This window comes from Toxorhynchites rutilus, chromosome 3, assembly GCF_029784135.1.
Source record: "Toxorhynchites rutilus septentrionalis strain SRP chromosome 3, ASM2978413v1, whole genome shotgun sequence".
Classification (NCBI taxonomy): domain Eukaryota; kingdom Metazoa; phylum Arthropoda; class Insecta; order Diptera; family Culicidae; genus Toxorhynchites; species Toxorhynchites rutilus.
Window position 1 is genome coordinate 257,160,543 of NC_073746.1, and position 27,749 is coordinate 257,188,291.

Genomic DNA, 27,749 nt, shown 5'->3' on the forward strand with positions numbered 1-27,749 from the left:
ATTAATTTTCATAAAGATTTCTGCATAGAATATCATTTTTTTCACCCATTTATTGTAGGTTCAAACATTCTCTAGCACTTAACATGAAAACAACTCAGACGATGAAATGAAAGCAGCGGTCAAGATCTGGATTCAAGAAAAGTCAACTGAATTCTTCAGTGACGGAATAGAAATACTTGTTCCACACCGACAGAAATGGTGACTGAATTGAACAGTAATAGATGATTGCGAGGCTCAAGGCTTAACAACGTGTTTTTGAAGACGTGACTTTTTGAGCAAAACTATATCAACTCAATTCACGAAATCTGTCAACACTGCCGTGGGGAGTCGGGTTCAATTTGGGTATGTTTGCTGCCGGTTGAGTGATGTTGCTTGGGTCGATCGATTGATTGAATGAAAGTCAATGGAAATCGGGGGTGAAAGGGAAGATGCAAACGAACGTTCATCTCATCAATAACAACCGAGGGTTGGCTTTTGTTCTCATCGGGCAACATTCTTCTTCGTCTCTCTCTCTCTCTCACTCGCACACACAGGTGATTAATGACAATGCAATGCTTTCTTTGGAATGATTTCCGACGTAGGAAAATGAAAAGTTGGAAGCAATTTTTCGCAATCAGCACCTTCACGAAGGCCAACGAAAAGTCATATGGTTTCTCGCACTGGGACTTCAAGAAGCAACGGATAGTACAAAACCAGATGGACCAACTTGTTGTTACTGCTTGGTACCAATTGGAAGCTTAAGCTGTCAACTGAAAGCCGCTTAGTGTTGCCGTCTTTTACGAAATGTGTTTATACTTACTTGACTGAATGTGACTGCAGCGCCGGTACTGTGGAAGTTTTTCGCGACCAGCTCCAACGGGGAGCAGGGCAGGAAGGGTGAACTAGCCGGGGGCGTATTATACCCGCCTGCTGCAAATAACGATTCTGTCACTGCAAGGAAAGGAAATAAAGAAACAAGAAATTAGATCCCTTGTGTTAGCTGATTATACAATGATTTCTCTGATTTCGCTTCGATGTTTTTTTTCCCTCAATAATTCCATGAACGAAGGGAGATTATAAATTCTAAATAAATAATAATAAAAATTGACTTGATTCGCCTTGGCGAGAAGAGGACACCAAGGCAAAGAGCGAGGAATATTTGCGAACACAGCAAGAGAAACGCAGTCGAGATTGCTCGAGTAGGCATAAAAAGGCCAACCAAGAGGAAGTAGTGGTGGGGAAGATGGAGATAAGGTTTGTCTTGTGCTACGGTCACTCTATTCTACAATGTGGCAACACACGAGAATTTGCTTCAGAATCATATATAAGGTTAGCTAAGAAACTCGTTTATAAATGGGTCAACCAAAACTAGCAGTTCCAGTTCCTTTGCCATATCTCGTTCTCTCTCTCTCTCATGTTTTGGCAAAAAAACGAACCTTGGCAATCTCGTTCTTGTCTTCGTCGTTTTTTGCTGTTCTGTTTTCCGCTGGTCAGTGCCAATATGTTGTTATGAAGTGGCCGTTCTATTTTTTGCAATCAGGCTCAAATTCGTTTTCCACACGAGCGAATTTCGAAGAATTTGTAATAAATAGCTTGGTTTTTCGTGCCATTGGCTGTTGCGATCCTATTTTGTGCCATTCTCGACAGAAAACAAGTAAGTTGGCCTTTGTAACATTTCTGCTGGAAGGCGCACATTTGAACACAGATCTTGCCAAAGCCAGCCCCACTCTTCTAGGCCACTAAAATGGTGCGCCAGGCGCGTCGTTTTTATTTCTGCCCCCTCCTTCCGACGGTGTCGAATATCTTAGGATGCTTGCATTAGCTGCTGTCCCAACACATCAAAATTTCTGTCGTTCTGGACTCGACAGCCCCCTGGCCGAGTTATTTTTCAATTAAATTTGATCCCTTCTTCTTCGGCCGCTATTTATGATGACGATCAGAAATGCATTTCATCCACCCTTCGGACGGAAGGTTTTTCGGGAAAACTTATGAGGGTGCATTCTTGCTTGCCACTCACCCTCATCACAAAAGACGAAACTGCTCCTTAGCTCTGTTTATCTTGCAGCCCACATCAGAGCTTCGCCAGAATTCCTTTTGGGTTGGCCATTCGGAGCTGGAAATGCTCTGTTTACACTCACAACAGTGTAATAAAATTGAAAACGATCCATGCCGCGTGGTTTAACGTCCGGGTTGGGTTTGAATTTTATTACCATCCTTGAGCACAGCTTCGGGCTCGGATAGGACGAAAACGACTTATCATTACAACACTTCGGCATCTAACGCTTTCAAACTAGAAATCCCAACCTGTATTTTGTTGTTCCCCGCTCCCATCCTCTCATTTCCAGGAAAAATTTGCTACCTTCACAATACGTATTTGCTTCTTGCCATCCTTTGTGTATTTAACGAAAATGTTTTGTTTGTCTTCCTTAAAGACATAACATCCATATCCTTTGCTTCGTGTTGTGTCCACAACCCTGGTGAAGCTGTGCTACGCTCGAGTTAACAGTGGAAACGTTCATCCTTTCTTGGTGCTACACTATTATCGGATGGCCGAGCATAAGTGGGCAATCAGAGTGACAACTTATTCCTTTCCCGGGGGTTGGGGGCCAGCATAGAACGAAATGTGGCTCCGTTGTCCGACAGCGAACGGTTCGTTCCATTCGCTGAGATTATATGATTGTTATGGGCTGAGAATAATATTCTGCTGTGGCGATTCCTAAAGCCGCACAATACGGATGTGGTCAAAAAGTCACTTGGAATATTATTCGGGGGGTGAACGAAGACGAATGGGGTTGATAAAATAAATTTTAAAGATAACATCTCCATCCTGGCTGGAGCAAAGAAACAGAGGTGAGTGCCTTTGATGTGCAAATAGTTGGAGATAAGCAAACATATATTGATTTGTAGTGATACTTTTATTTGCCCAACCATTAGTGGTTGGGGTTTGTTTGTGAGTTAGTTCGGTCATTCAATTTTTTTTTCGCACAGCACAATCTGTGGCCACATAGCATTGCTTCTGCAATCAGTACTCGAACATGTACGAGCCCCGCGCATCATGAGTTCAGACTTGTTTTACTGGCGAAGAATGACTCAGTGAAATACACCTTTTCCGATGTTAACAGTTGTTAACATCTTTTTCTAAATCTGTTTATCGGTATGAACGTACTTTCTAGGATATCTAATGAGCATGATTTTCGCATTTTCTCATGTGATTGTTGTTTTATTGTTTGCAGATCTATCTGGGAACAGAGTTTAGTAAAACAAATTGGTGAACCTTCATGATTTGTGTGCGATTTCATGTTGTACTTTTACCACAGCTCATTTATATTGATGACATCCAATTCTGGTACAAAAAGTCGATGATGATGGCCCTGTAGCGGACACCATTATCTTTACTTTCTAACCTGCATCATTTTTTAGGAAAAGTGAAACAATGAAACCACCAACACATGAAGCGCAACAAAAATAGACTTTGCTGTTTCGGCAATTGCACAAGGATTTTCCTAACTACAAATGCAACATTTTTGCTTATTGATATGTCTATACAACCAAAAATGAACTTCTACGCTGAACAAACTTTTCTTTTGGATGTTTTCTGTTCTTGTGTGCGATGGGTTTCTCGAACTGATCCATGTTTTAGTGAAAAACAGCATAATTTGCAGGCACTGTTCTGGTGGTAGTTTATTTAAGATGAAATGGCATACCCAAAACAAAACAAGTGTTTGACTGCTGATGGCCTTAACATCAAAAAGTGTTGCCAACTTAAAGTTCTACATCTCTAAAACACCCATTATATCTGCTAGCGTCGTACTTTATGTTAGTGGTCATGCGATACAATTTATGGTTTTTCTTCATCATTCCATGGTTGACAAGCTTCGCCACTGCAATGTTCGTCTGGATATATGATACTACACTACTAAAACGAGAAACATGACAATCATAATAATTTATTCATTTTATTTGATTATTAATTTTCGTCAAATAAGTGTAGACTATTGATGTTATGATGTTTTCTCAAGTTAAATATTTTTTCTAGGTACATGTTTCTTTTTAGTTGTTTTTTTTATTCATAGTTATGTTAATGCTGTATGCATATACACCCAAAGTTAATTTTTAACACATTTTCTGGCATCCCGATTTATTACATTAAATGAGCTGAAAGATGACATAAAATGTTCTACTCCCCAATACATGTATATCATTTGTATAATATATATGCTAGAGCCAATATGAGGGAGCGAAACATGAGACAAATTTAAATGAAAGCTTTTCGTATAGTTTGCTAAATACACGGCAGAGAAAGATATATTCTCGTTCATGTTCTTCTTTATCGGCTTAGAAAACACCTTCCAACTTCATTTTATGATGAGGTGTAATATTATCACGCTCCTTTATAATAGCGCTGGCAGCTATATGGATAGCGTGGTCGTGTAAAGTAACTTCGCATTCCAGCCGGCCATGGTTTGATCCCCATTGATGTCGTATGGGCTTTTTTATTTGCACAATCCCAAATGAAAACAGAAAAGAAAACAGAAAGAGATGTCTGCTCGCATACATACAAACCCTTTTTAAGCTTTTAAAATAGCTCATTATTTGCGCATGTGACTCTCATGAACAGGAAATGGCATCTTTTCTGCCAAAGATGACATGTTTTCTGCCGTGTGACATGTCATGTTTTCGGCCGTGTATTTGGCAAACTATACTAAAAGCTTTCATTTAAATGTGTCTCCTGTTGCGCTCCCTCATATTGGCTCTAGCATATATATCATACAAATGATATACATGTATTGGGGAGTAGAACATTTTATGTTATCTTTCAGCTCATTTAATGTAATAAATCGGGATGCCAGAAAATGTGCTAAAAATTAACTTTGGGTGTAGTTGATATAATTTAAGCTAAATCAGATAATTCTGTGACAGACAGAATTTAGAAAAAAATAGAAGAAGGAAGTTAGAGTTCGAGATTGTTTAATACTGCAAAGTAACTGTACTATACAACAACTGTACTACGAATTCATGAAAAAAAATATTCACAATTAGAATAGTTACAAGTTGATGAAGTGAGGGGGTTTGAAAAAATGCTATGCCATAGCGTACCCGACCTTTCTGGTTGTCATAAACAAAAAAATGGAAATTGATTCAGAATCTATCAATGAAGATGTCGCTATCGTATAAAATTTTTTTTCAACAAAATGGCAGTCATTTGAAAATAACTTTTTTGTACGTTTTCCATGACAATTTCTATTTTTTGAATTAGTAAAGTTAAGAAATAATAATTTCTTATTGGTTCATGCGATACAGAGATGTGTGAAGATTTATTTACATCAAATTTTGAATGAAACTGTTCAACAGAATTTGGGATATTGTGTACGCCAGTTTGAAAAAAACTAGTTTCTAGGGAACCGCGTTTGAAGTATTTTGTCAATTTTGTCAAGTAATTTTGTCGAAAAATCTACATGTTCAAAGCCTTTCCTACAAGGTGAAACTTGTTTTGTCTTGAGTTGAAATGAGATGTCAAAACAACACAATGCTTTTAATAAAGGCCACGTTTTGATGAAATAATGTCAACGTTAATAACTATTTTCGCTGCGAACGAATTTTGATGATTCGCATACCAATCGAATCGAAAATGACCTAAGATTTGTTTGATATGCTATACATTACGTTCCCCTAGTCCTAATATGGTTTGAATTGACGAAATTTGGACGCATTCCCATTTTCCCGTACATTTGTTCTGTGGATTTCTGCGCTTGGGTAGTCGTGCCGTCAAAAACGAGGAACTAATATTATGGAACCTAGATAACGAGAAGATAATATTTGGGATTTACACTCTGCCTTTGCACAACTATTACGCTGTTGCTAAATTAGAAACAGTATACTCCGCTACGACCAATTTTCAGTCTCATTCACCATTCAAAGCAGCGAACCGTCGTCATGACAAAACAGGAAATAATTAGGCTAGGCCACCGTTGTTCGGCTCACTGTAGCAAATACAAGAAAACGAGTGTCATGCCGAAATGTTATGTGGTCTGGTACATTGAACATACCAGTCGTAAAACTGTAACCGTCATGGATAATATGAGGTTGGGAAGAAAGAATTCCACTATTTTTTCGGTAGATAGCTGTAGTGATATTCGATCTCGAATAGCATAATCAAACAATTTCAATTTTATGCTCGTTGTCAAAGTGACATTTCACACTAAAAAATGCTTTTACTGTTTTTTGTTTGCTCCTTTCAATTGTGAGTTACAGGGTGGTAACAATGGAAGTCAACAAAGAGAAGATTCGGTACATTTCATAGTTTTTCTTTGATAGAGGTGAAAATGCATGCCAGCCGGCTGAAATTGTGAATGATGTATGTTAAATTCAGATCTCTACTGTCAACAAATGGATTTTAGAAGCCAGCGATTAACCCGAAAAAAATTAGCCAACAGAAGAGGCGTTGTATTCCATCAGGACAACGCAAGGCCGCACCATTCCGAGAGCTTGATTGGGATTTTTTAATGCATCTACCATATGGTCCGGACCTGGCACCACGCGATTACTATTACTTTTCCCGCATTACAAAATTTACAGAGTGATAACAAATTAGGATCAAGAGAAGTTTGTAAAAATCTATTGCTAAAGTTTTTCGCCAATAATAATAAAACCAGAGAAACCAGTAGAGAAATTATATTTTTTTCAATTTTACAACAAAACGCAGAGTGGATTTGACTCAAATCGGAAAATCCGAAGCATATTGAAAATAGTTTTGAATTTCACCAAAAAAACAATGGATAACTTTTTCCCCAACCTAATAACTGCGCTTCACCACTCATTTTTTCTGAGTTTCCAGAGATATGTAAGAAGTTGGTTGAATTGGAGTATATAGTGTACAATACAATAACTATCTTCTTTCTTAACAAATGCCATTTGAACTTTATTCAAATGGCCTATCATGGCGCGAAACATTCAAAAAAGTACAATTCCAGTGTTTCATATCTATAGAACCAGATGGAAAAATTCTCACTCCTTCACAAAACTAATGTCAATTTCACATGAATTACAATTAGTTTCTAATTGGTAGGTCATCCTTGGTTCTCGATCAGTTCAAATAACCCATTCGGGGTGGTTTGAACCAAGCTGCGCCATGTTATAGTGTGTATTTCGTTCTACGCAGAGGATACTGCTCGTTGAAGCTCTCTAAATCACTCGTACTGCTTGTAAGCTGCATCTACTATTCGTACGATCACTCCTCATAAGCTCTTGTTGGGTTTTGATCTGGTAAACAAGCTGACCAGTCCAGAATCTGAAGCCCCTATTCATTAAACCATGCCATGACTTTCCAGATTTTATGAATTGATATCAAATTACCCAATTTTCCCATTGTTTTTGATGCAAATACAGCAGTTCATGATTTTGCAGTACTTCGTTATATTCCTGACTGTTCATTCGTGTTGGTGGTAAGCTATCTTAACCAGGCTTTATGGAGACAATTCCCCCCAAACCATTAAAATCCCATCTCCAAAGCTACGAGTCCCAAAACTGATGTGGAAGTTAATCCCATGGATTTCACTATTTCAGGAGAACTTCTCTGATGAAAAAAAATGAACTTGAACAGAATTTATTCGTACTGGAAGGACTTACGGAACGTGTCATGTAATTTTTCAACTCGTAACTTCGCAGGCGGCAGTTTGATGGTTTGAAGAAAATATTTCCAAAAGGCCTGGTTCAGATAGCTTTTAATCAACACGAATGCACAGTCAGAAGTGCAATGAAGTACTTCAGAATCATTTACTTCTGTTTTTGTATCACAGGTTTAATGAATAGGGGCTTCCGATTCTGGACTGGTCAGCTTGTTTACCAAATCAAAACCCTGTAAGTTACTTATGAGGAGTGATCGGATGAATTGTAGATGCAGCTTACAAACAGTATGAGTGATTTGAAGAACTTAAACGAGCAGTATCCTCTGTGTAGAACGAGATACACACTACAACATAATGTGAACGGGTTATTTGAAGTGATTGAGAACTAAAGATAACCTACGAATTAGAAACTTATCGTAATTCATGTTAAATTGGCGTTAATTTTGTAAAGGAGTGAGAGTTTTTCCATTTGGTTCTATAGTTATAAAAAACTGGAATTTTAGTTTTTTTGGATGTTTCGCGCTTGAACACAACAGTAAAGTTCAAATGGCCAGTCTTATAAAAGAAGATAGTTATTGTATTGTACACTGTATACTTCAATTCAACCGACTTCTTACATATCTTTGGAAACTCAGAAAAAAATAGTGGTTCTATAGTTGTGAAACGCAGTGTATCAAATGTAAGATTATATCCGTGGTAATGAGATTTTAAGTGTGAGATTAAAGTGATATTAAAGTGTGGAGTAAGCGGTTGCCGGAATGTAAAAAATTTGTATTCAAGATTGTTTATCTAGATTTATGTAAAAAAAAATCTTTCCAAAATCTTCTGAATATTTTGAAGAGACAGGAATCTATATAAATAAAAATGATTTGGTGTCCGTTTATCACGATTTAACTCGAGAACGGAACAACGGATATCTACAATATCTGAATGTATGTATAAGTGATTCAAACGTAGGGGAAAAGGGAGGAATTTGGACCACCTAAGCAAATCGCCTAATGTTTCCAAACAAATACGGTCTAAATCAAAAATGTCACATTGTATACTGAGTTACACTTGTTTTCTCTCAATCAATAATGTTTGATTAACATATCAAGCTTCAAACTACCAAATATATCATAAAATAAAAGAGATGATTTTTGGACATTAAAATTTGATGCGGGGTGATTTGGACCGTCTGTGGAGTGATTTGGTCCAGTATGTGTTACATCGAAAAAAACATACTTATGTTCATGTAAAATATTTTGGGATAATGTTACAATCAGTAACAGTGTTGGATCGATACCAGGTGTCTTGGTCAGATTCCAGAATAGCAAAATTGGATTGAAACAATCTCGAATTCTGCATGAATCTTTTCACTGTTTTTCGAGTATTTTCAAACACTTTCGTTGTTGGTCAAAGAAAATCCGTTCTTGATGGCCTGAGTTGCTCTTTCAAGCTCCTACTTTTTTCAACGTTGTCTGCCCATCCTCTTTTTGTAATTCCGTGACATCTGGAATCAATTAGATCAAAGAAAGGCCTCAAACCTGTAGGACTAATTCACCCCACAGAAACGTGTCCATGTCACCCCATACAACATGAAAAAATTAAAATGAAATTAAATTCTTTTATTGTTTTCAAAGTTACAGTTTCGCTGCATCAAATTGTTCCTCTTCTGTAAGCAAACAGAATGTTACTGCACAATACACGAAAAGTTTGTTTAATCAGTGGGAAAAACCTTAAAACCAAGATCGGAAAACTCACATTTCTTGACAATCAAAGTGCTTGTTGTGTTCATGCTTTCACATGTCGAATTTTACCAAAGTTTTTTTACGTTAGTTACATACGGTTCAATAATAAAAGAAAATGACATTATAAAAAATCCAAATTGAGCCGTACTTTTTGAGATAAAGGGGTGGTCCAAATCACTCCGTATGTCCAACTCACCCCGTGTTACCCTACATCGCTACCAGTGAATAATCATAATAAAACATCGAGAACCATCATGTAGAGGCTATAGCTTCAAAAATTATCACACTTCATTGATTAGTATTTGAATGACAGCCAATTGTGAGTAGATCAGTATTGGATTTTTAGCCATGATAGCAAAAAACAATAGGTTTGTTTCTAAGATTCTCGTAGGTGAAAATGAGCATTCAAAACAATATTTTCAAACCTAATTCGAATTCGAAGTGAACGCCGTGAAACAATAATTATTAACTATAGAAATATGCATGTGGGATTATATTAGATGTGGTAACTCTGGCCTAGTACCAGGCCAGGTACCAATCCTACGGACCTCGTAATGTGAATAATATTTATGTAATATAATTTGCAGCAGCAAGATTTATATATTGATAAACTACTGTTTTCCGAAGCCACATCCAATCTTTCTTTATATTTCCTCACTGGTTCGTTGGGACAAAGAATAACAAATTCAATTTATTATTCATCTCACATGCACCCGCCCTGGCTCAGAAGTCCTCGTCCATTCGTATATTCCCAAGCTATGCATAGCATTACAACTACTTTCCGTGTAGACACTGTATGTGCTTAGATACAAATAAAACCTCCCTTCTTGCATAACAAGGAAGGAAGTATGGAAATTCTAAAGTTGACATTCCGTTCAGCTCTCTAACTGCATATGATAAACAGATCTCTCCGGGCTGCTCCTGCTGTTGAATTACGTCGCCAAATCTCTCGCCGGGTTCAATGTTTGTGCACCGCGTGTAATCGTATTTGGATTGAAATCTAGATCAAAACACAACCGCAGACGAATAATGGTCCAGTCAGAACAGTTATTTCCGTCTGGGAGACCTGGATCTCCGGGCTCCCACCTCCACCGATAGGCAGTTTTTGGCATAAACCAACTTGCAAATCGGTTGCTCGCTCCGTTCAGGGTACCCAACACAATATCCCCACAGTTTGCGGTGCAACTTTCCATATTTTCATTTACTGCCGCTGCTGCATCGAGTAACTGCAACTGGCTTGGACCGAATATGTACGAGAGGTACGGCAGTGTGCATTTAAACTCTCCCCAGTGGGCCCCCCGGTGGTACCATTGTGCAAACACAATCATTCACTCATTCACCCGGTGGAGAAGAGTAGATTATAAATGTAAATTAGAAGAAGAATGCATTCTATGACACGTTCTCGATGTCGGGATCCCGAGTGTCCCCTGCTGCATTCAGTTCCGGCTCGTTCCCATTCAACATTCGATTGGACGATTTCCCTTGAAGCATCGTGTGCCCCCAAAACAGCATTTAGCTCTTCAGGTTCGTTATTATCTCGCAGGCAGCTGCTGCAACAAAGGTGCACACGGTGAGATCCACATTTGTTTGGTATGCAACTTGTGTACCACGAGGGCCTTGTTTTGTCTAGGCTTGCACCCACACGTCACTCTGTAGCTGCAAAGGAACGGTCGCAAATAACCCAATGGCAATAAATTTGTGAACTTCTGAGGCTGCACTTTCCATCATAATCCTATGGTGTTTCAGAACGGAGGCGAAAATTCCATTTAGTACTGCTACCCATACTTCGAGCGGATAATATTTAATTTTGACCTCGGTCCGGAGACAACCCAACCCAACCCGCTGGCACGGAACTTTTGTGAATTGCATTTAATTTCTGTCGTCGTCGAAGTTTGTTTACTGTTCGGTTCTCTCTCTGTGTGGCTTAGTCTCATTTCTGTGTGCTCTATCGCACGGGACATGGCACAGCATTTCCATGTTGAGAACGTGGACAATTGGGCTACTTAATATATTATTTGTTGGCTCTTGATTGTTCGGCTGCGAGTGAATACGGCAGGGCATCACATCTAATGGCGAACGCATATTCGTGCCGTATGCAGTCATGAGCCATTCCGGTCACATCTATCGAGACGCAAGAACCATAAGTCACCGCCACCAGGCGTACAAGCCTTTTTATTATGAATACAGCTGCATTTAAATAGAATTTTTTAATCTATGCAAACATTTTGCTGCTGCCACACACACGCACGTATAGAGTGAGAGAGAGTTGAATCGCATGCATGGCAGTCTTCCTCGAGGGGGCGGATAGAGATCGTCATTAGAATGCGATACCATGCGATGCCTTCGGTTGGTGATAGGCAATAAATTTGTACATCAAATTGCAGTTATTCAGGAAATTTGTCTCCTCATCACGATCCTGTGGGTGTGGGCGTGCGTTCATGTGAAAGAGTCGATGTTAGCCGAATTTTTGCTTGGGGTTTGACTTCAGTGACGAAAGTTTCCCGTGTATAATGAGCAAGCAATTTTTCAACTCTTCCAATAAAGATGTCCCGAAGGATAGTTAATAATAACTTTAAATAAATACCGTAATGGTGTCGGATTCCGCACTAATTACCATCTGAACGGACGTATCCCTCTTTAATGATAGCATCAGGTTGAATTTAATGGTAAAGTAGGGGCAATCATTTCAGGAAACGTGAACTAAATCGACACACGTGTCTGCCTTTCCGGCTTTTCAGACATTATGCAGAATGTTAGAGGTTTAGGTTGGTGTGTTCTCTATTTTAAGGCTTGTTCTCTGAAATTGATCGATCACAACGAAAGTTGCCGGTTATTATTGATGTTAATGACATGTGTATTTGATTAAGTGAGCAGAATAGGAAGGTTGTACATTTTGTCAAATATATACCGGGAATTTGTGTTTTCAAAGAAAATACTTTATCATCTAAATTTATATTATGACCTACAAAATAGGCCCGTTCTGAAGCAAAGTTTTTCCAACGAACAATTCAGCCATTCCATTGCAGCAACTGTTGGGTTGCATACACCCACCAGCATCATCGCAATCATTGAGCCAAAATTCCCACAGAAGCTCATTTGCCGATAGATGAGGCACACGTCCAATCATTCTACCCAATCTGGTCTGGTCGTTTTGTCTGGGTCATTGCTCCCCGATGACCGATTTCGGAGGTGCCTGTACATTTCGTCCGACATAAAAATTATCCGCCAAAATTGTCCAACTTGATTGCGAACTCTCCGGAAATCAGATGCTTGTATGAATACAATATCGCACACGCGAGTCAAAGTTTAAATCGCCTAATCGAAAAATGTGGCAACGATTCGTTCGCTCACACACCCACTGCCGCCTTTTTCCCATCAAATGATAATCATAATAGTAATCATTATTCCTACGTTTGTGAACTAGAACACACTGGTGGGAGGCATTCGCACAATCCAACGTTTTGCAACGTCACGGAAACAAATGGAAATTGTGCGTATGTGGCGTGTCAGTCGATGTTTTGGCTACGGGTGGGGCACAGGAAGTGGTCATTTAATGCAACCGACGGAGCGGGCGACGGCCACGGCAAGAAAAGTTGGAGGTATTGAAATAAATGAAATTTGATATCACATCATCAGCTCGCGGTTGCCACAGTGTGGGTGGATGTGTGTGGGAGTCGGTTGAAAGGGGGATGTGAGGCCATGCGTGTGTGGGTTGTTTGCGGAACTGAAGTGGTTTTTTCCCTCTCCCCTTCACCAAACAGCCATTCATCAGGATTACGAATGCTGAGAGAGGAACGACTCATGATTGTTCTATTTATCAAACATTGTTTACATGTTTAGATATTTAATTGTATGTAAATTGCGTAGAAATGATACTATTATGATAGAGATACACTTGTGTATGAGTGTTTTGGACGAAAGCATCCAATGCTATCAAAATAACACGAGAGATGAAACAGAAAAAGGATGGTTGTCTTCCTGCGATGGAAGTACGACGGTTCAATTCACTAAATTAAATTTGTATTTTCCAAAAACGTTAACAAGTTTATGTAGAAATTTTTGAGGTATGGGTTCATAAATTGTACGTATATCAACCACACAACTCTATGGGCCCTTTTCCAGAAAACGAGACGAGCAATTCGTATCGTCTCGTCTCGGCTTCAGTCACTGTCGAGACGAGCAAAATATCCTATTCCAGTACACGAGTTTCATTGAAATGTTTTATTTGGTAGACTGGAGAGACTTCAGTCAGTTCGGTATGATCAGTGATGTCAGATGAGAAGACATGTTTTTATTATGAGAAATACAACGAACATTTTTAAAATTGATCAATCGATACATCTCCTCAGAGCCAAAATATTAAAAAACAAAACAAAAAGGAATAAGTTTCATACATCTTTTGGTTTCATTAATATTTTTTTTCGAGCATATGGTTTGTTCACCTAATCAACGACTTATCAAGAAAAATTTGAAATCTATATGCATGTATTTCCAATGAAGTAAGTGTTTTGAATTATTAATTTTCGTTCAATACGATGTGAAGACACTTTACGTACCGTGTAAATACATTCAAAATAGTCATCTGTCATCCCTGGATATGAGCTCAATGTTTACATTTGGTTGTGTTGTTCGGAAAAGGCCCATTTGAAAATCTGTAAAATCTTGCAATTACTGAATTGAATTTGATGATTGCAGATGAAAACATGCATTGCTTATGCAATACTAGTTTAGCCGTGAAACAATTTTTGAAGATAAAGGTGGAACAGAAAGATACCGTTGCTTTAAATCAACAAGGTGAACAAACACATCAAACAAACTAGACGATTTGACTGATTCATCGGCGAGTGCGGCCAAATGGTCGTTGAGCCAGACGGGCTACTCGTCTGTTTTTAGTCCAGCTTGGTTTCTAGAATATGAAAACAAACGAGCGCTCGTCTCGTCTTCATCAGGTGATGCTTTGTGTCATTGTAAACATTTTCATTTCTTTGTTTTTAAGAGGCTTTAAACTTTGCAGTTCATTCGCCTCTAACGATTGTAAACAAACAACGCATCAATTTATATTCTAGTGTGTATTGGTAACTACCATACACTGCATGATTTTCATATGTGTGTGTGTGCAAGCGCTGAACGTAATCAAATGTTTTTGTATTTTCAAGTGTCAAATTTGTATAAGACCAGTTACATTTTTGATCAATAAACCTGGAAAATGTCGAAGGGAAAAGTGCTCACGGAGAGAGAAAAAGGACAAATCAATGCACTTCACCAAGAAAATGTCGGTATCAAAGAAATTACTCGTCGGATTGAACGATCCCATCAAGTAGTAAATCGAAGCTCTCTGACCGGGATAAGTGGGGAATAGAACAGCTTCGAATACCTCAAAAGCGCTTATGCAAATAAAGCAATCTTTGAATTCAAATGGATTTAAATGTTGTATGTCATAACGAAAAGGTTATCTTCAGTGAGGAAAAAAAATCTCAATCTGGATGGTCCTTACGGTTCCAACGGGTACTGACATGATTTACGGAAGAGGACCAATATTTTTCAACCAGGAACTTTGGTGGAGGCTCAGTATAGCTTTCACATACTTCAAAATGAATAGCAAAGATTACATACATGTTCTGAACTTATCTCTCGTGTCGTTTTTGCGGAGATGTCGTCGCAAATTAAAATCACATTCCAGCAAGATAATGCCGCTATTCGTACCAGCAAGGAAATTAAGAAATAAATTATTGACCAAAACCTTGACTTTTTGGACCGGCCGGCACGCTCTCCAGACTTGAATCCTGTTGAAAATCTTCGGTTTTTGCATGACATGATATCTAACAGCATCGCGTTCCGGCATGCAACCAAAAGCAAAAAACAGCCACGCGCAACCGAAGAGGCAAACTGTCCCATCGCAAAGCAGGGAAACAAAAGGAAATTGAACGGTAAACGGCGTGGATTTGAGTTTTTTTTCTTAGGGGAAACTTTGTTTATGCGGTCCCTATCTACCGCACAATTTTTTTTTTTCAAAATGTGTACCGAACACGGTTTTTTAAAGCTACTGGTGAAGTTTTGCACGATTTTTTTATGCGGTCCCTATCCCCCGCACAAAAAAGGTTTGCCTGTATAAGCTATGTTCCTGAGATCTTTATTACAGTGGTACAGCTAAAATTGCGTTATATAGGAACAGGGCTCGTTTAAAAGTTGACGGATAGTATACGAGTAAAGAATCGAGTAATGGCTTATGATAAGAAGAAACAATCGTCTTACGATAATCATCATACATACCCCTATTCAAACTGGAAGAAAAGTGCAGTTGCAGCAGTGTATACCGTCACGAACTCGGAAACCCTACACCGGAAAACTTTTTGGAAAGGCGTGAATAGTGGTTACAATTCGCAATACATTTTTTTGTCGGACTTTGTGAAAGATATTACTATTTTACACTTCACGTAGCGTTTCGTCATAAGATGTCCAAATTTTCACTCATTCTGAAGATAAAATTTACGGCTCGGACCAGTTGCTGATTGGTCCATTCTAAAACATAAAAACATTGCTATTGCGATTTGTATTAGCCGAATTCACGATTCATCAGCAGCGAGACTTTCATAATTTCATTTCTTAACGTTAACAATGCGCCTGGGACATCATCCCTTTTTCTCAAATTTTACCACTATTTCGGCGATTGGAAGTATTGCTAAAAAACTAATTCTATAGTAATAACACGGTTCTGTAATTCTGGAGTGGAATATGAACTGGTTCGTGACTTCAATGCCTCATTATGAATTTTTAACTTTGATTCTGACATTGCGTTCAAATGCAATGAAAATTGATATGTTAATTGAGTTATTTTGGTTATTTGAGTGGGCTAACCAGTAAAATGAAGTGAAAATAATGATAAATAATGCAAAAATTAAGCTTTATCAGTTTATTCTCAAGTATGTAGCTCCGGTACATAGATTCGAACTGTTATCTATTTTCAACAAAATATTTTTATTCTCTTATTTATTTACGGTAGAAGGGTAGATATCAGATCTTATCTATAGGTTCGTAGAATATGCGAAAAGAAACATGGAAAGTAAATATTTATGAATCAATAAAATACCAATTTTAATTTCATTCTTCGTTAGTTGCGCTACTCTTTCGTTTCAAACTTGCCAGTACCAATCTCTGCGTTTGTGGTCAATGTTATCATGACATCGAGCACGTTGTTTGGTCGTGGGAGGTGTATTTTGTTGCCAAATCAAATTTAGAAAACTCCCTTCGGGCCCGAGGAAGACAGAACAATGTGCCAGTGAGAGATGTGTTGGCTCGGTTAGACCTTGATTACATGTCCCAAATATATGTTTTGCTCAAATCTATCGATCTTCGCGTGTGATTGTCCTTATATCCTTAAGGCGAAATTCCATCTATTCAACATGCTACAAATCAATGATTCTCGGTTATTGGAGTGTCTCTTTTTACGACATTAGTCTTGTCGAGCAATGTTGTCCTTATCCATTGGCCTACGGAATAACATGATAACAGATATGTTGGAGCAGTGAGCGTTTGCATACTACTGTGTAGTGGTTGAGGTAAAAATCAAAATAAAAAAAAAGCGCAAGTATCATATCCATTGTTGTTTACCATTGACTTGTAGCATGTAGCAAGTCGAATAGATGGAATGCCGCCTTTACACCCCCCCCTTTTCTTCCTTTGCGAGCAATTGGTCCCCTTTCTATACACAGTAGAATAAGTTGAAATGTGAATACACAATAGTTATACCAATAGATTTAAGAATTGAGTGTGATCATCACCTTTGTAACAACTTCCTTCTATCCCATTCTTTTTTTGAAAAAATATGTCCTTCTTTTAAACTCGAGTCCACCGCGAGTAATCGGGTTTCCACCTTACTAACCATAGTGTTAAGATTTTTTTTATATATAGTTTTGAAAATATATTTATGAATTCGGCTCCTCTAAACTTATGTGATTGAGCCTGTAAGAATAAACGAATTTAAAAAAAACTAGGTTGTGCTGAGATGAGTTAAAATTGTCGCCTCAGATGCAGCATTTCTTGAATAAATAATTGTTCCATTTTCTAAACAAGCAAAAAAATAGAGCACAAAAATAGGCTCGAAGTAATATTTACTAACCCAGCAGAATTCCATGTTCCCGCACTTCCACCGACTACCCGATCCATTACAATTGGTTGGTTGAGAACGGTAGGAAAGATTAATCACTAATTTATTAGCGTTTCAATTTTTTTTCCTGATGAATTCCAGTTTTAACATAGATTAACCCAGACTGGGAAAACGATGTATTATGAATCGGACGCCAGTTCCTAGGGTCATTATCTAAATTAGCTGAACACACTCAAGCTGTGAACGGCCGATTTGGGGGAGGATTATTCCGACACGCACATGCAAGAGCTCCTAGTGGGCTGCGTTTCTCACTCTCTTGGAAAAATTACAACACCATACAAACATATACAAACACACGCACACGGTAATTAATGGCGCTTGCGATAAGACGATGGCTTCATTAATCAAAACGGGATATCGAGTTCGCGATTGTTTGATGGAAATTTTGCGTGCTCATTAAGCAAATGATTAATTGCGACTCCAATGCGGTTTTGTCTGTTTATAGCCCATGGAACTCCACATCTGGTTGTGATTGGTCGCACTTTAAACGAGGCCTGATGAAAACGATAAAGCACGAGTGAATTTACTACCTTTCATTGGAGCAACTTTGTTTTCGCTTCAAAATTAACTCCCTCGCGTCCCGTGTTTACGTTGTAGGTGGTTCGCAACCTGTATTTAACACACAAATGTTAACATCTGGAACGCGGCAAGTGCGGGGCACGGTAACCTTTTGTCTATTTCCAACTTACAACTATATATTAATTGGAATGCTGTGATGGAAGGTGCGCATGTTATTTCTTTTCCGTCTCAATGAATACACCACAAATTTGTATGCGCAGTTTGCATTAAAATATTTCATTGTAGATGGATGCTGCAATGAGCAGAAAACAAACAAAAACAAAACACGCACGATTGCATTAATGTTTCCCCATTCATGAGAAAACGAAGACGTCAGCGCTAGTAGCCTAACGACGCATGATTGTATGAGTGGTTACGCCGCGACCGTCTCCAGCCTCCGCCCGCGCAGCCTCCTTCCTCAGCACAAATTAAACGTGAATCTTTTTGAGTGCGCTCTTGATCCTTCGGTGGACCGGACGAATGCCCGAGCAGAGGAGGGGTGGAAGTGGCATTCCATTTTATGAAAATGGGATTTGAACTAAGATCTTTTTTGCTTGCTGCTGGGGCTTCAGTCAGTGGCGCCAACTGCATTACCATACATGTGCCCGAAAGGAACAGTGAGCGAAAGCGTCATCATCATCATCACCATCATCATCTTCATATTCACCATTCGTCGCTGGAAACTACCGACGGAATCTTGAACACTCATTGGCGGCAGCATCACCATCCGATTTTTTGGGTAGAGCCGATGAAATTCAATTATGGGAGATATTTTCTTCTTCTTCTTCTTTCGCTTAAGCTTCTGCTTTGTGTGGGCTTGAATCAGAATGATTACATTCATTAGAGAAGTTTATTTATAGTGTTATACATACATATGCAGGAGAAGGGATAATTTCAGGGTTTCGAAGCCAGCTGATAATAGTATGTTTTGAAGGAACTTTTATTGCGTATTTTAAGTCAGCTACATATGTTACGAAAGACAAGTAGTTTTCATTATTTGCGAATGATCTCTAACAAAGTATAGGAAAATTATGATCATTTATAACGACATATTCCTCATTAAAGTAATATTAGGTTGGGGAAAAATAAATTCATTATTTTAAACATCGCAGAAATCACAGAAATAATCGACACTAACCGGCATATTCGTAGTCGTAGCATCGCCCAGGAGCTAAAGATCGACCTTAAAACCATTTGCGCAAAACTGAATTCAAAAAGAAGCTCGATGTTATGTGTCACACCAATTAACACCAAAAAAATAAGATAGATCGAATTTCCATCTGCGAATCCTTGGCCAAACGAAATGAAATCGATCCATTTCTTAAACTGGTGGCATTTCTTAAATTAGATGGCCAAACACAAAATTCAGATCTCTACTGTCATGATCTTGGCCGTTCGAAGCTACCGATTGACAGGAACAGCCAGAGTAGGCCAAAAGAAGAGGTGTTCCATCATAACAACGCAAGGCCGCACAAGTCTGCAGTGACTCGCCAGAAACTCCGTGAGCTTGGTTGGGAAGTTTTGATGCATCCACCATATAGTCCGGACTTGAAACCAAGCGATTATCGTTTTTTCCCGCATTGCAAAACTGTGATAAAAATTGAGATTAGGAAAAGATTGTGAAAATCGGGTAAATAATCTTGGTTTATCCAATTTAGGGTGTCTTCACGCAACTAGTAAATGCAAATCGATTTTTCTTCATGAAAATCACATATAATCAATACGAGTTTGGATTTGTTGAGAAGCCCCAAGTCTCTACAAGGTTTAGCTATGTAAATTTGATATAAATGGTGTGCAAGCATGATGTTTACAATATTTGTAAGCGTTATCCAGAAAAGGTCTGAATACGTGCCAAATAATCAACTGGTGATTGATTAAAAGATAGCTCAAATGAGGGGCACATAGACTCCAATAGAAGGTGGATTTTATAATCCTTCGAAACATGTGAATCCGTAAAAATATATTATAAAAATACTGTAAATCGTGAAAAAGACAATTTTATTTATATGTTTTGAAACATTCGAATACCTGATTTGACACAGGTGCACTGAATTAGAGCATTCAAAAAAGTGGACAAACCATGATCATATTTTCGACTGGACAAACCAAAATCATTTACCTTACTAAAGTTTTTCGTCAATAAGGACCAAGACTTCTATGAGAGAGGAATTATGTAACTAGCTTGAGAATGGCAACAAATTATACAGCAATCGGACAATCCGAAACATCTTAAATAAATTTATGAATTTCACGCAAAAATAATGGATTTCTTTTTCCCCAACCTAATACGTATATTATTTATTTACTCTCATGGAATGCTTATATGCCATTCAAAAAGCAATATTATAAACCACCCAGATGAATCCTGCAATCATATCAATGCTCTATCAGAGAGAAAATTGGCGTCCAAAAAGGAACTGAGTGTTTCAATGACGCGAAACTTAAATACTCGATTGATTCATTCTCTGCGCATACTGAAGCATCGATTCGTCTGTTTCATTTATATTTGCTATCGTTCCCTTTCAACTTGGAAAGCGGATGCTTTCATTGACGATTGAAGTTGCTCGAATCATTATCATCATCAACAAATTTAATTTTGCATGCGAAAAGACGCTCATAGTGAAAGCTCACAGAGAAAGACAACTGGAAGTTATTCAGTGTGCTTCAATGTGAATGATGAAACGAATGAACATGCGTGTACGAAGAAGAAAAGATTTTTTCTTGATTGCGACAAATGAGCTGCAATATCTTGAGCCAGTGTGAGTAAGCAGCAACTTGAAATGCAGTAGGTTCATCATTGAATGACGATTTGTCAAAGAGAGTGAATTTGTACGGCCCTGATTATGATACTTGATTCTCAGTGTTGATCAGATTCTAAATTCTTGGTCAAGTAAAATTCAAGTTGAAATATTGAATTTCTGATTTCACAGTCCACATGCAGATCTCTGATTCAGTCTTTTGGTTCCGAGATCTTGATTCGGCCTTAACATTTAGAATCATATTCCAGATGCGTATTATATATTGCGCTTCCGATTGTGAATATGGATTACAGGCCCAGATTTCAGAACTGATTTGAGGTTATTTTAATGTAGATTACATTTCCTCAGAAGACTTAAGTTACAAGATTTCCGATCATGTTTTCAAGTTTCAGTTTTTGATTTCAGAATTTCGGAAACAAAAATCAGATTTTCAAATCTTGATCTAATTCTTGGAGGGTTGCTCGATCTAGATTTAGGAGGGTAGTACACTATGGAAACTTGAAAAAAATAAAAAAATATTTCTGACTTAAAATGTTCTCTAGGATGTCTACTTAACTGTGGTTCTTGTCCCAGGTTTGTCCGATGCTCCGTTCCAAAGTTACAAGCCAATTAGTGGACCTAAGTCTTTGCGTAAGGAGCGTGGATCCAAAATTTAAAACGCGTTTTTCTCGAAACTCCAGTTTCGAGTAGAACTCCCTCCAGTTTTGCAAACTGGAGGGAGTTCTACCTCCAGAACCGTCCATCCGATTTTGATGAAATGGGGTTTTCCCAGATTCTCCACTAAATTCCCTGTCATCGTACGTAGGATTTTTTTGATGTTTTAAAAATAAAATTTTGGTGAATGATTTTTTTCTCGATTTTTCAGGCAAAAACGCAATTTAAAAAATATATCGCTATTTCGCCAAAAATCAATACTTTGAAAAAATCCTACGTACGATGACAGAGAATCTATCCAAGATTACGTAAAAAAATCGTTGGTGGAAATCGGTCCACTAGATAAACTTGTAGAACTCCCATCAGTTTACAAGGATTTGGCTGCAAGGGTTCAACAAACCGGTTGCGACTATTCATGGGACAGTCCAATTGACACAAATATATTTTTTGTTTGTTAAGTAATATATGCCTAAAAAAACTGTGATATCAGATTAATCATAGTAATTTATTTTCTCGTTGAAAAAAATCGTGAAAATCACATACTTTTTATGATGTTCATAGTGTACTACCCCTTTAAGGCACTATTCTAGTCTAGAAATTGGAAAAAATAAAAAAAAAAATTTTCATGTTCCTGATGTTTCTAGAATATACCCTAGAAAGGACTTTTCGAAAATCCCACTATTTACCGAGTTATAGCCATTTTAGTGATGCGGTACTGGTTTCGAAACTGGTTTTTTAAAACTGGCTAAATTCTGCTGAACCGATTTATGTTGAATTTATATAAACACAAAAATTATATTTTTTAAATATAAATAGAAAATATTTTGAAAAAATCGAGAAATAATAAATATGAATATATTTTTCTCGTCTAATTTTTGTTTTATTGTTAAAAGATAGACAAACAAATAATTATAAAATAGATAGTAAAAATATTCTTTGTTTTATTTTTTGGAGCTCGAAGAAAACGTCCGAAATTCGTGTCTCTACACTAGAATACCCCCTTAATCAACTTAAATCTGAGGTATTTCCTTTGAGCATGTATTTAAAAAAAACCTAAACACCCCTCACTCTGAAGGTGTTTGTGTAGAACGATTCTCCAGTTCTCAAAATGGCATCAAAGTAAGAGGAGCAACATCTGAAAGTTTTCTCGCGCAAAGCGAAAATCCAAACTTCTTGCACGCGAAGCTGGCATAATTGTTGGATGTGCAGAAAACGACAACCAAACGGCGATCCGGGAGCTACCAGGTGTGCGAGTTGAACCTGTCCGGTTGATTTTTTAGATGTAGCTTGCAGGGTTGTATTCATTGTTTCGATTTGACATATATGTCAATTTTTTCATTCGTCATTAAACTTCAGAAATATGCCAGTGCCATTCTGCAAAAAAAAACAAAGTAATTCAGGTTGTTCAGGTGTATTAAAATGTCGAGCTTCGTTCAGTATGAGGAGCATTTGTGGTATTCGCTAGAGCTCTCATTTTATTTGGAACAAAAAAGCTGTCGAAGCACATCGTTTGCTTGTGGAAACTTATAGTGAACATGCATCAACAATGAAAACATGTGGGAGATGAATATTTTGACAACGGTTTGAAGACGAAGAATTACAGGAGTTTTCGGATGCAGATCCAACCCAAGCACAACAAAAATTGGCATAAACACTGAATGTGTCCCGAAAAGCAATTTGCCATCGTTTAAAAGCCATGAGATTGAGCGAAAGGCAGATTGATCATCGCAAAACCATTTGTGAAATGATTCTTCAACGGTTCGAAGGGAGTCGGTTTTGCATCGTATTGTCTTTGGCGGCGGAAAATGGATTTATCTCGACATTCCTAAGCACAAAAAACATGACTTTTACCAACCCATTCATTGAATAACAAAATCGTTTCGGCTGAAAAACGAAGGTTATATTACGGCTTTATAACGTATCGGCGCACACCGTTCAAGTCGTGAAGGATGCAATGGTTCTTATTGCTGGGAAACGTTATCGCACAACCCGTATTTTCCAGACAAGGCTCCGCCAGATTATCACTTTTTTGCTCCAATAGGATATGCACTTACAGACCAGCATTACTTTAAATATAAAGATGTTGAAAAATAAAATTGGCGGATGGTTTTCGTCGAAACAAAAAAAAAGTGTTGATGGAAATTATTCCACAATTTGCCTGAGTGATGGAGAAACGTGAAGTTAAACGGCGATTACTTCGAACACAAATATTTTGAGGTTCTCCTAAAAGCTATGTGTTTTCCTTATCGAAAAAAATCAACAATTAAAGTTCAACGACAACGACAATTGTAACTTGAATAGATTTTTCGTGTTTCGTCACACGTAAGTATTTTCGTTTCTATACGTGGTGGTGATGGTGGAGATACAACTAAAGAATCACCCGTGGCTGTTGTGTGTGTGTCTAGAAGAAGACATGCGTTACGCGCCTCGTTGATAGGACACACATTTAGACACATGACAAGCTTGTGTATTGTTCTTGCGAGAACAAGACTGAATAATCTTCAGCTGTTTCCATAAAACCACGCAATTTATCAGCCCTTTTCAGTGTCGCAAAAACTTTCACTAAAGAGTTATTTGAAAAAGTTCGATGCATCCAAAAATAATGTACGAAATAATAGAAAGAAATGAATAATGCTTTTTATAACTTTTTTGCCAACAGAGAGCTTGTTCAAATTTAGGTGTGTTTTCGGGCTTATTAAGCCTTTTCCGATCGAAAATGCAATTTTCGTGAATTCGTGCATTCTCCGGGTTAAAAGTGGCATCGAAGTACAGTGCTGTGTTTTTCGGTGAGAAGATGAAGATAGAAATTTGTTCCGCTGCGGTTGCCAACCGATTTTCTGTTGCCGATCTGCGAAAAGTGCTGCATATTATAATTTGTGGAATATTTTTTTTAGGAATGATGTTTTTGGGAGTGTTGGAGATGTAATTTTCCCAAGAGATAGTGTTTAATTAATTTTCCTGGTAGATAACTTCGCGCACAGATCATCGCCACATCAATAGAGAAACTATTGTTGAGTAGATTTAATCTTAAAAAGAATGTAAAACCAAAACAAATGATATTTTTCTAATTCAAGATGATTCTGGGAACAGAACAAAAGTTTTAATTTATCCTATATATCTCAGTATGAATTTTTTCAATCCAATTTTCATTAGATTCCATCTATATTGTGGCCGAGGGTATTATTTGCACTAAAACTAGACCCCTTGCAATCCACCAAGAACAGTCATTGTGCACTGCCATTGCCCGTATGGGTCGCAGTGTTTTGCAAACTGATAACGAAGCAATTTCCTGTTTTAATTAAAGTGCACTGCTCTCCGGTATGCCTGATGACAACCTAAAATTGAACCAACAACCGTACCCGGTTGCGAAAGGTGTATCACACCATAACAGCAGCAGTGGCCGGCGGCCAGCACGAATCATCGTTCGAATTATTAATGAAAAAGATAAAATTAATGTAGTTACATTAATCATATTATCATCCCTAGCGGGTAGCAGTGCGTGTTTTGTACTGGCGAGGATTGGATATGCACATAGAAGCACAGTAAAAACATCATCTCGAGGAGAGAAAACTGCACTCTACCAGGCTGGCCACGATTGATAGAATTTGTTTTGAACCGTACACACGCACCACTAACTGTTTGAAAACCATCGATAGCAGCATAAACATACATTTTTCGGATCCACTGGATACTCTCACCCCATATCTATTTAGTGAACACTGGTAGTTAACATTCTGCATGCAGATGAGCACCAGGGAATCGAGCTGTTCCTGAATCATCTACAACCCCTAATTACTAGCCCATTTCCCCTTTCGTTGTGACCGGAATCTGTCGCGCCTCTTCCCGAACTACAGCTGCCCCGTTGGATTGGTTCAAAACCTCCCCCCTCCCCACTGAACCGGATCATTCCGAGCGGATATACAACCGCAAGCAACCGAGCACACCGCCGCCGTCTCGCTCTGGAATTGAGTTGTACATTATCGGTAATTGCAAAAGTCATTAGCCGAGGCATTGAATCGATTTTTACAAGAATTACCTAATGGACATGCTAAACGGTTTCGGGTAGGATTCGATATGCGGCTTGAAGGTGCTCTCTTATTGTCTTATTGTTCAAATTTGTGGTTGAATTGTAGAACGCAAATCTAGAGTGTTGTGATCGGCGGCCACGCATGAAGACCGCGGGCATAGCGGCTACGACTATCAATTGTCACGTTCTGCTGGATGACTCTGATAATTATAGATTTCGCATTGCATGCGTGCGTTCCTCCTGCATGCATCATAAATTCTCCCGATGGTTTTTTTGTGGGTCTATGTTCAGAAAAAAATATAATCAAGTCAACGATTGATCACGTAGCAATTCAAATTTAATTTCGCTTAAGAACGTACTTATGTTTCCCTTTGTCCCTCCCGATGGTCCGTTTTCCGTCCAGCAAGTCATGCCCCAAATGAAGACCGGTAGTAGCAGCGACGCGGCAAGATTGATGCACCATCATTTGGGCGAGTAATCACCTTCGGCATGGTCTCCGTCACGTAGCGAGCGATAACGACTTCTCTTCCCTTCTATTGCCTCGCTAGAAAACCTCAGCAGGTCAAAACCGGTCGTGGGGATTGGGGAAAATGAATTTATTTCTCTTACCCCTGAGGACACATCGTCACCGTTGAATGGACATCAAAAGATGGCCAGCAGAAGGTTTTTGTCATAAAAAACATTTTGCGCCAAGATGCGATATTATTTCTCTAGTAGGAGGAAAGGGTCACCATTGGCGCACGAGAGGTCGTTTATGGTCGGTTCAAAGGGCGAGACCGGGACCACGTTGCGAGCGTCGATAGCGAAACGATAATTCACTCTTTTGTGGTTTCCGGGACCAGCTGGGTGCGCAGATTCTGATGCGTGTGCATTTTTCTTTTTGCCTAAGGACATTTATTATCCCGCTCCACACCAGAGGGGAAATCATTCCCGCTGCGACTATCACAGTACAATCCCAAGCAAACACACAGTGAACCGGATTGTTTCATTGATTATTTGACAGTACGAGGGAGTGTATGCTCTTATCGTTTTTTTGTCACACCACTCTCGAGAATCAATTTTTCTGCTCGATTCCGTGTGCGGTAAGCTAATTGAGGAAAATCTGAAAGTCATCGATTTTTATTGATTGCCTTTCCCATTGCGGGGGCTTCTCCATGTAATCAATTTTCCAGGTTCGAGAAACAGACGAACCCATTTGGTTCCGGCTTCACGAGACACACCTTTCGTCTCCGTGTGATGTCTTTCGAAGATGGCGACGAAGGAAGATGCGATAATGTGTGCAGTTGGTTTCGTCGATAATTAGTATTTAATGGACGTGAAATTAAAACCAGCGGTCATATTGAACTGAACACAGTAACGGGGATTAAATTCTGCTCATAGATGGGATGATCCGGAAGCATCTGGAGCGATTTATTTAGTGAAACAATGACGGTGTCAAAAATCGAATTTATTAATCCCAGTTTTTGTTTTCGGCAATCGGTAATTAATTATGTTTCGTCTCACCCGTCTCATACCGGGACCAGAGTTAGGGACTGCTGCAATGAATTATTTAAATTGCATTGTGTTCGAAGAAAGGAGTAGACTTTTTATATCGTTTCGTCGTTATTGCCACTGGCATGAGAGCAACACAGAAAGCCTATTGAAATCGCTGAATGTGGGCTGTTTGCTGTCAGTGTGAGGTTAATTATAATTAATTAAAACAATAAACGAATCATGTGTTATACCACATGCTAAAGGCGAGAAAGCAGCCGGGGGGCGAGACGAAGGTGTCGATTTCACAGCCATAGCTTAGATTAATTGTAAACCACACATAGTTCCACCGTTTTACCGTTCATCTGTCGAAAGTGATCGTTTATCTGTCTGCATCTCGCGGTTGAAACGTGGGAGAGCGCTTGTTGCGCACAGTAACGAAATGAAACTAAATTTATCCGCCAGCAGCCGTCAAAATAAATCCAAACAGGAAGCTCCAGCTAGGCGCGAACGAGTGGGAAATAGAGAGACTAGCAATAAGCCATAAGACGATTCTGAGCAATGATTCCCGTTTCCAATAAAACACAGACGCACAGCACTGTATTTGCATGGTGGCTAAGCGTGCTTTGAAATGGATTGGATCCGACAGCGTTTTGCATTGCCGACGGCAGTGGACAATTTATCGTTCATCTGTCACAAGCAACGGGAGTTAGTGGAATTTTCCCCTCGCAATCGGATCGTAGCACCGAATATAATATTTAATTGGAACAAGAAATTAAACAG

General features: G+C 38.7%; 1 protein-coding gene across 10 annotated transcripts in view; it reads right to left on the reverse strand.

The window, feature by feature from the left end:
- LOC129779772 (protein winged eye) overlaps window positions 1–27,749 on the reverse strand; it is a 619,088-nt gene that overhangs the window by 58,057 nt on the left and 533,282 nt on the right. For all 10 annotated transcript variants that reach the window (XM_055787460.1, XM_055787461.1, XM_055787459.1 and 7 more), the window contains one exon: window positions 800–930. In XM_055787460.1, the coding sequence (XP_055643435.1) occupies window positions 800–930 (131 nt within the window). The remainder of the gene's footprint in view (window positions 1–799; window positions 931–27,749) is intronic.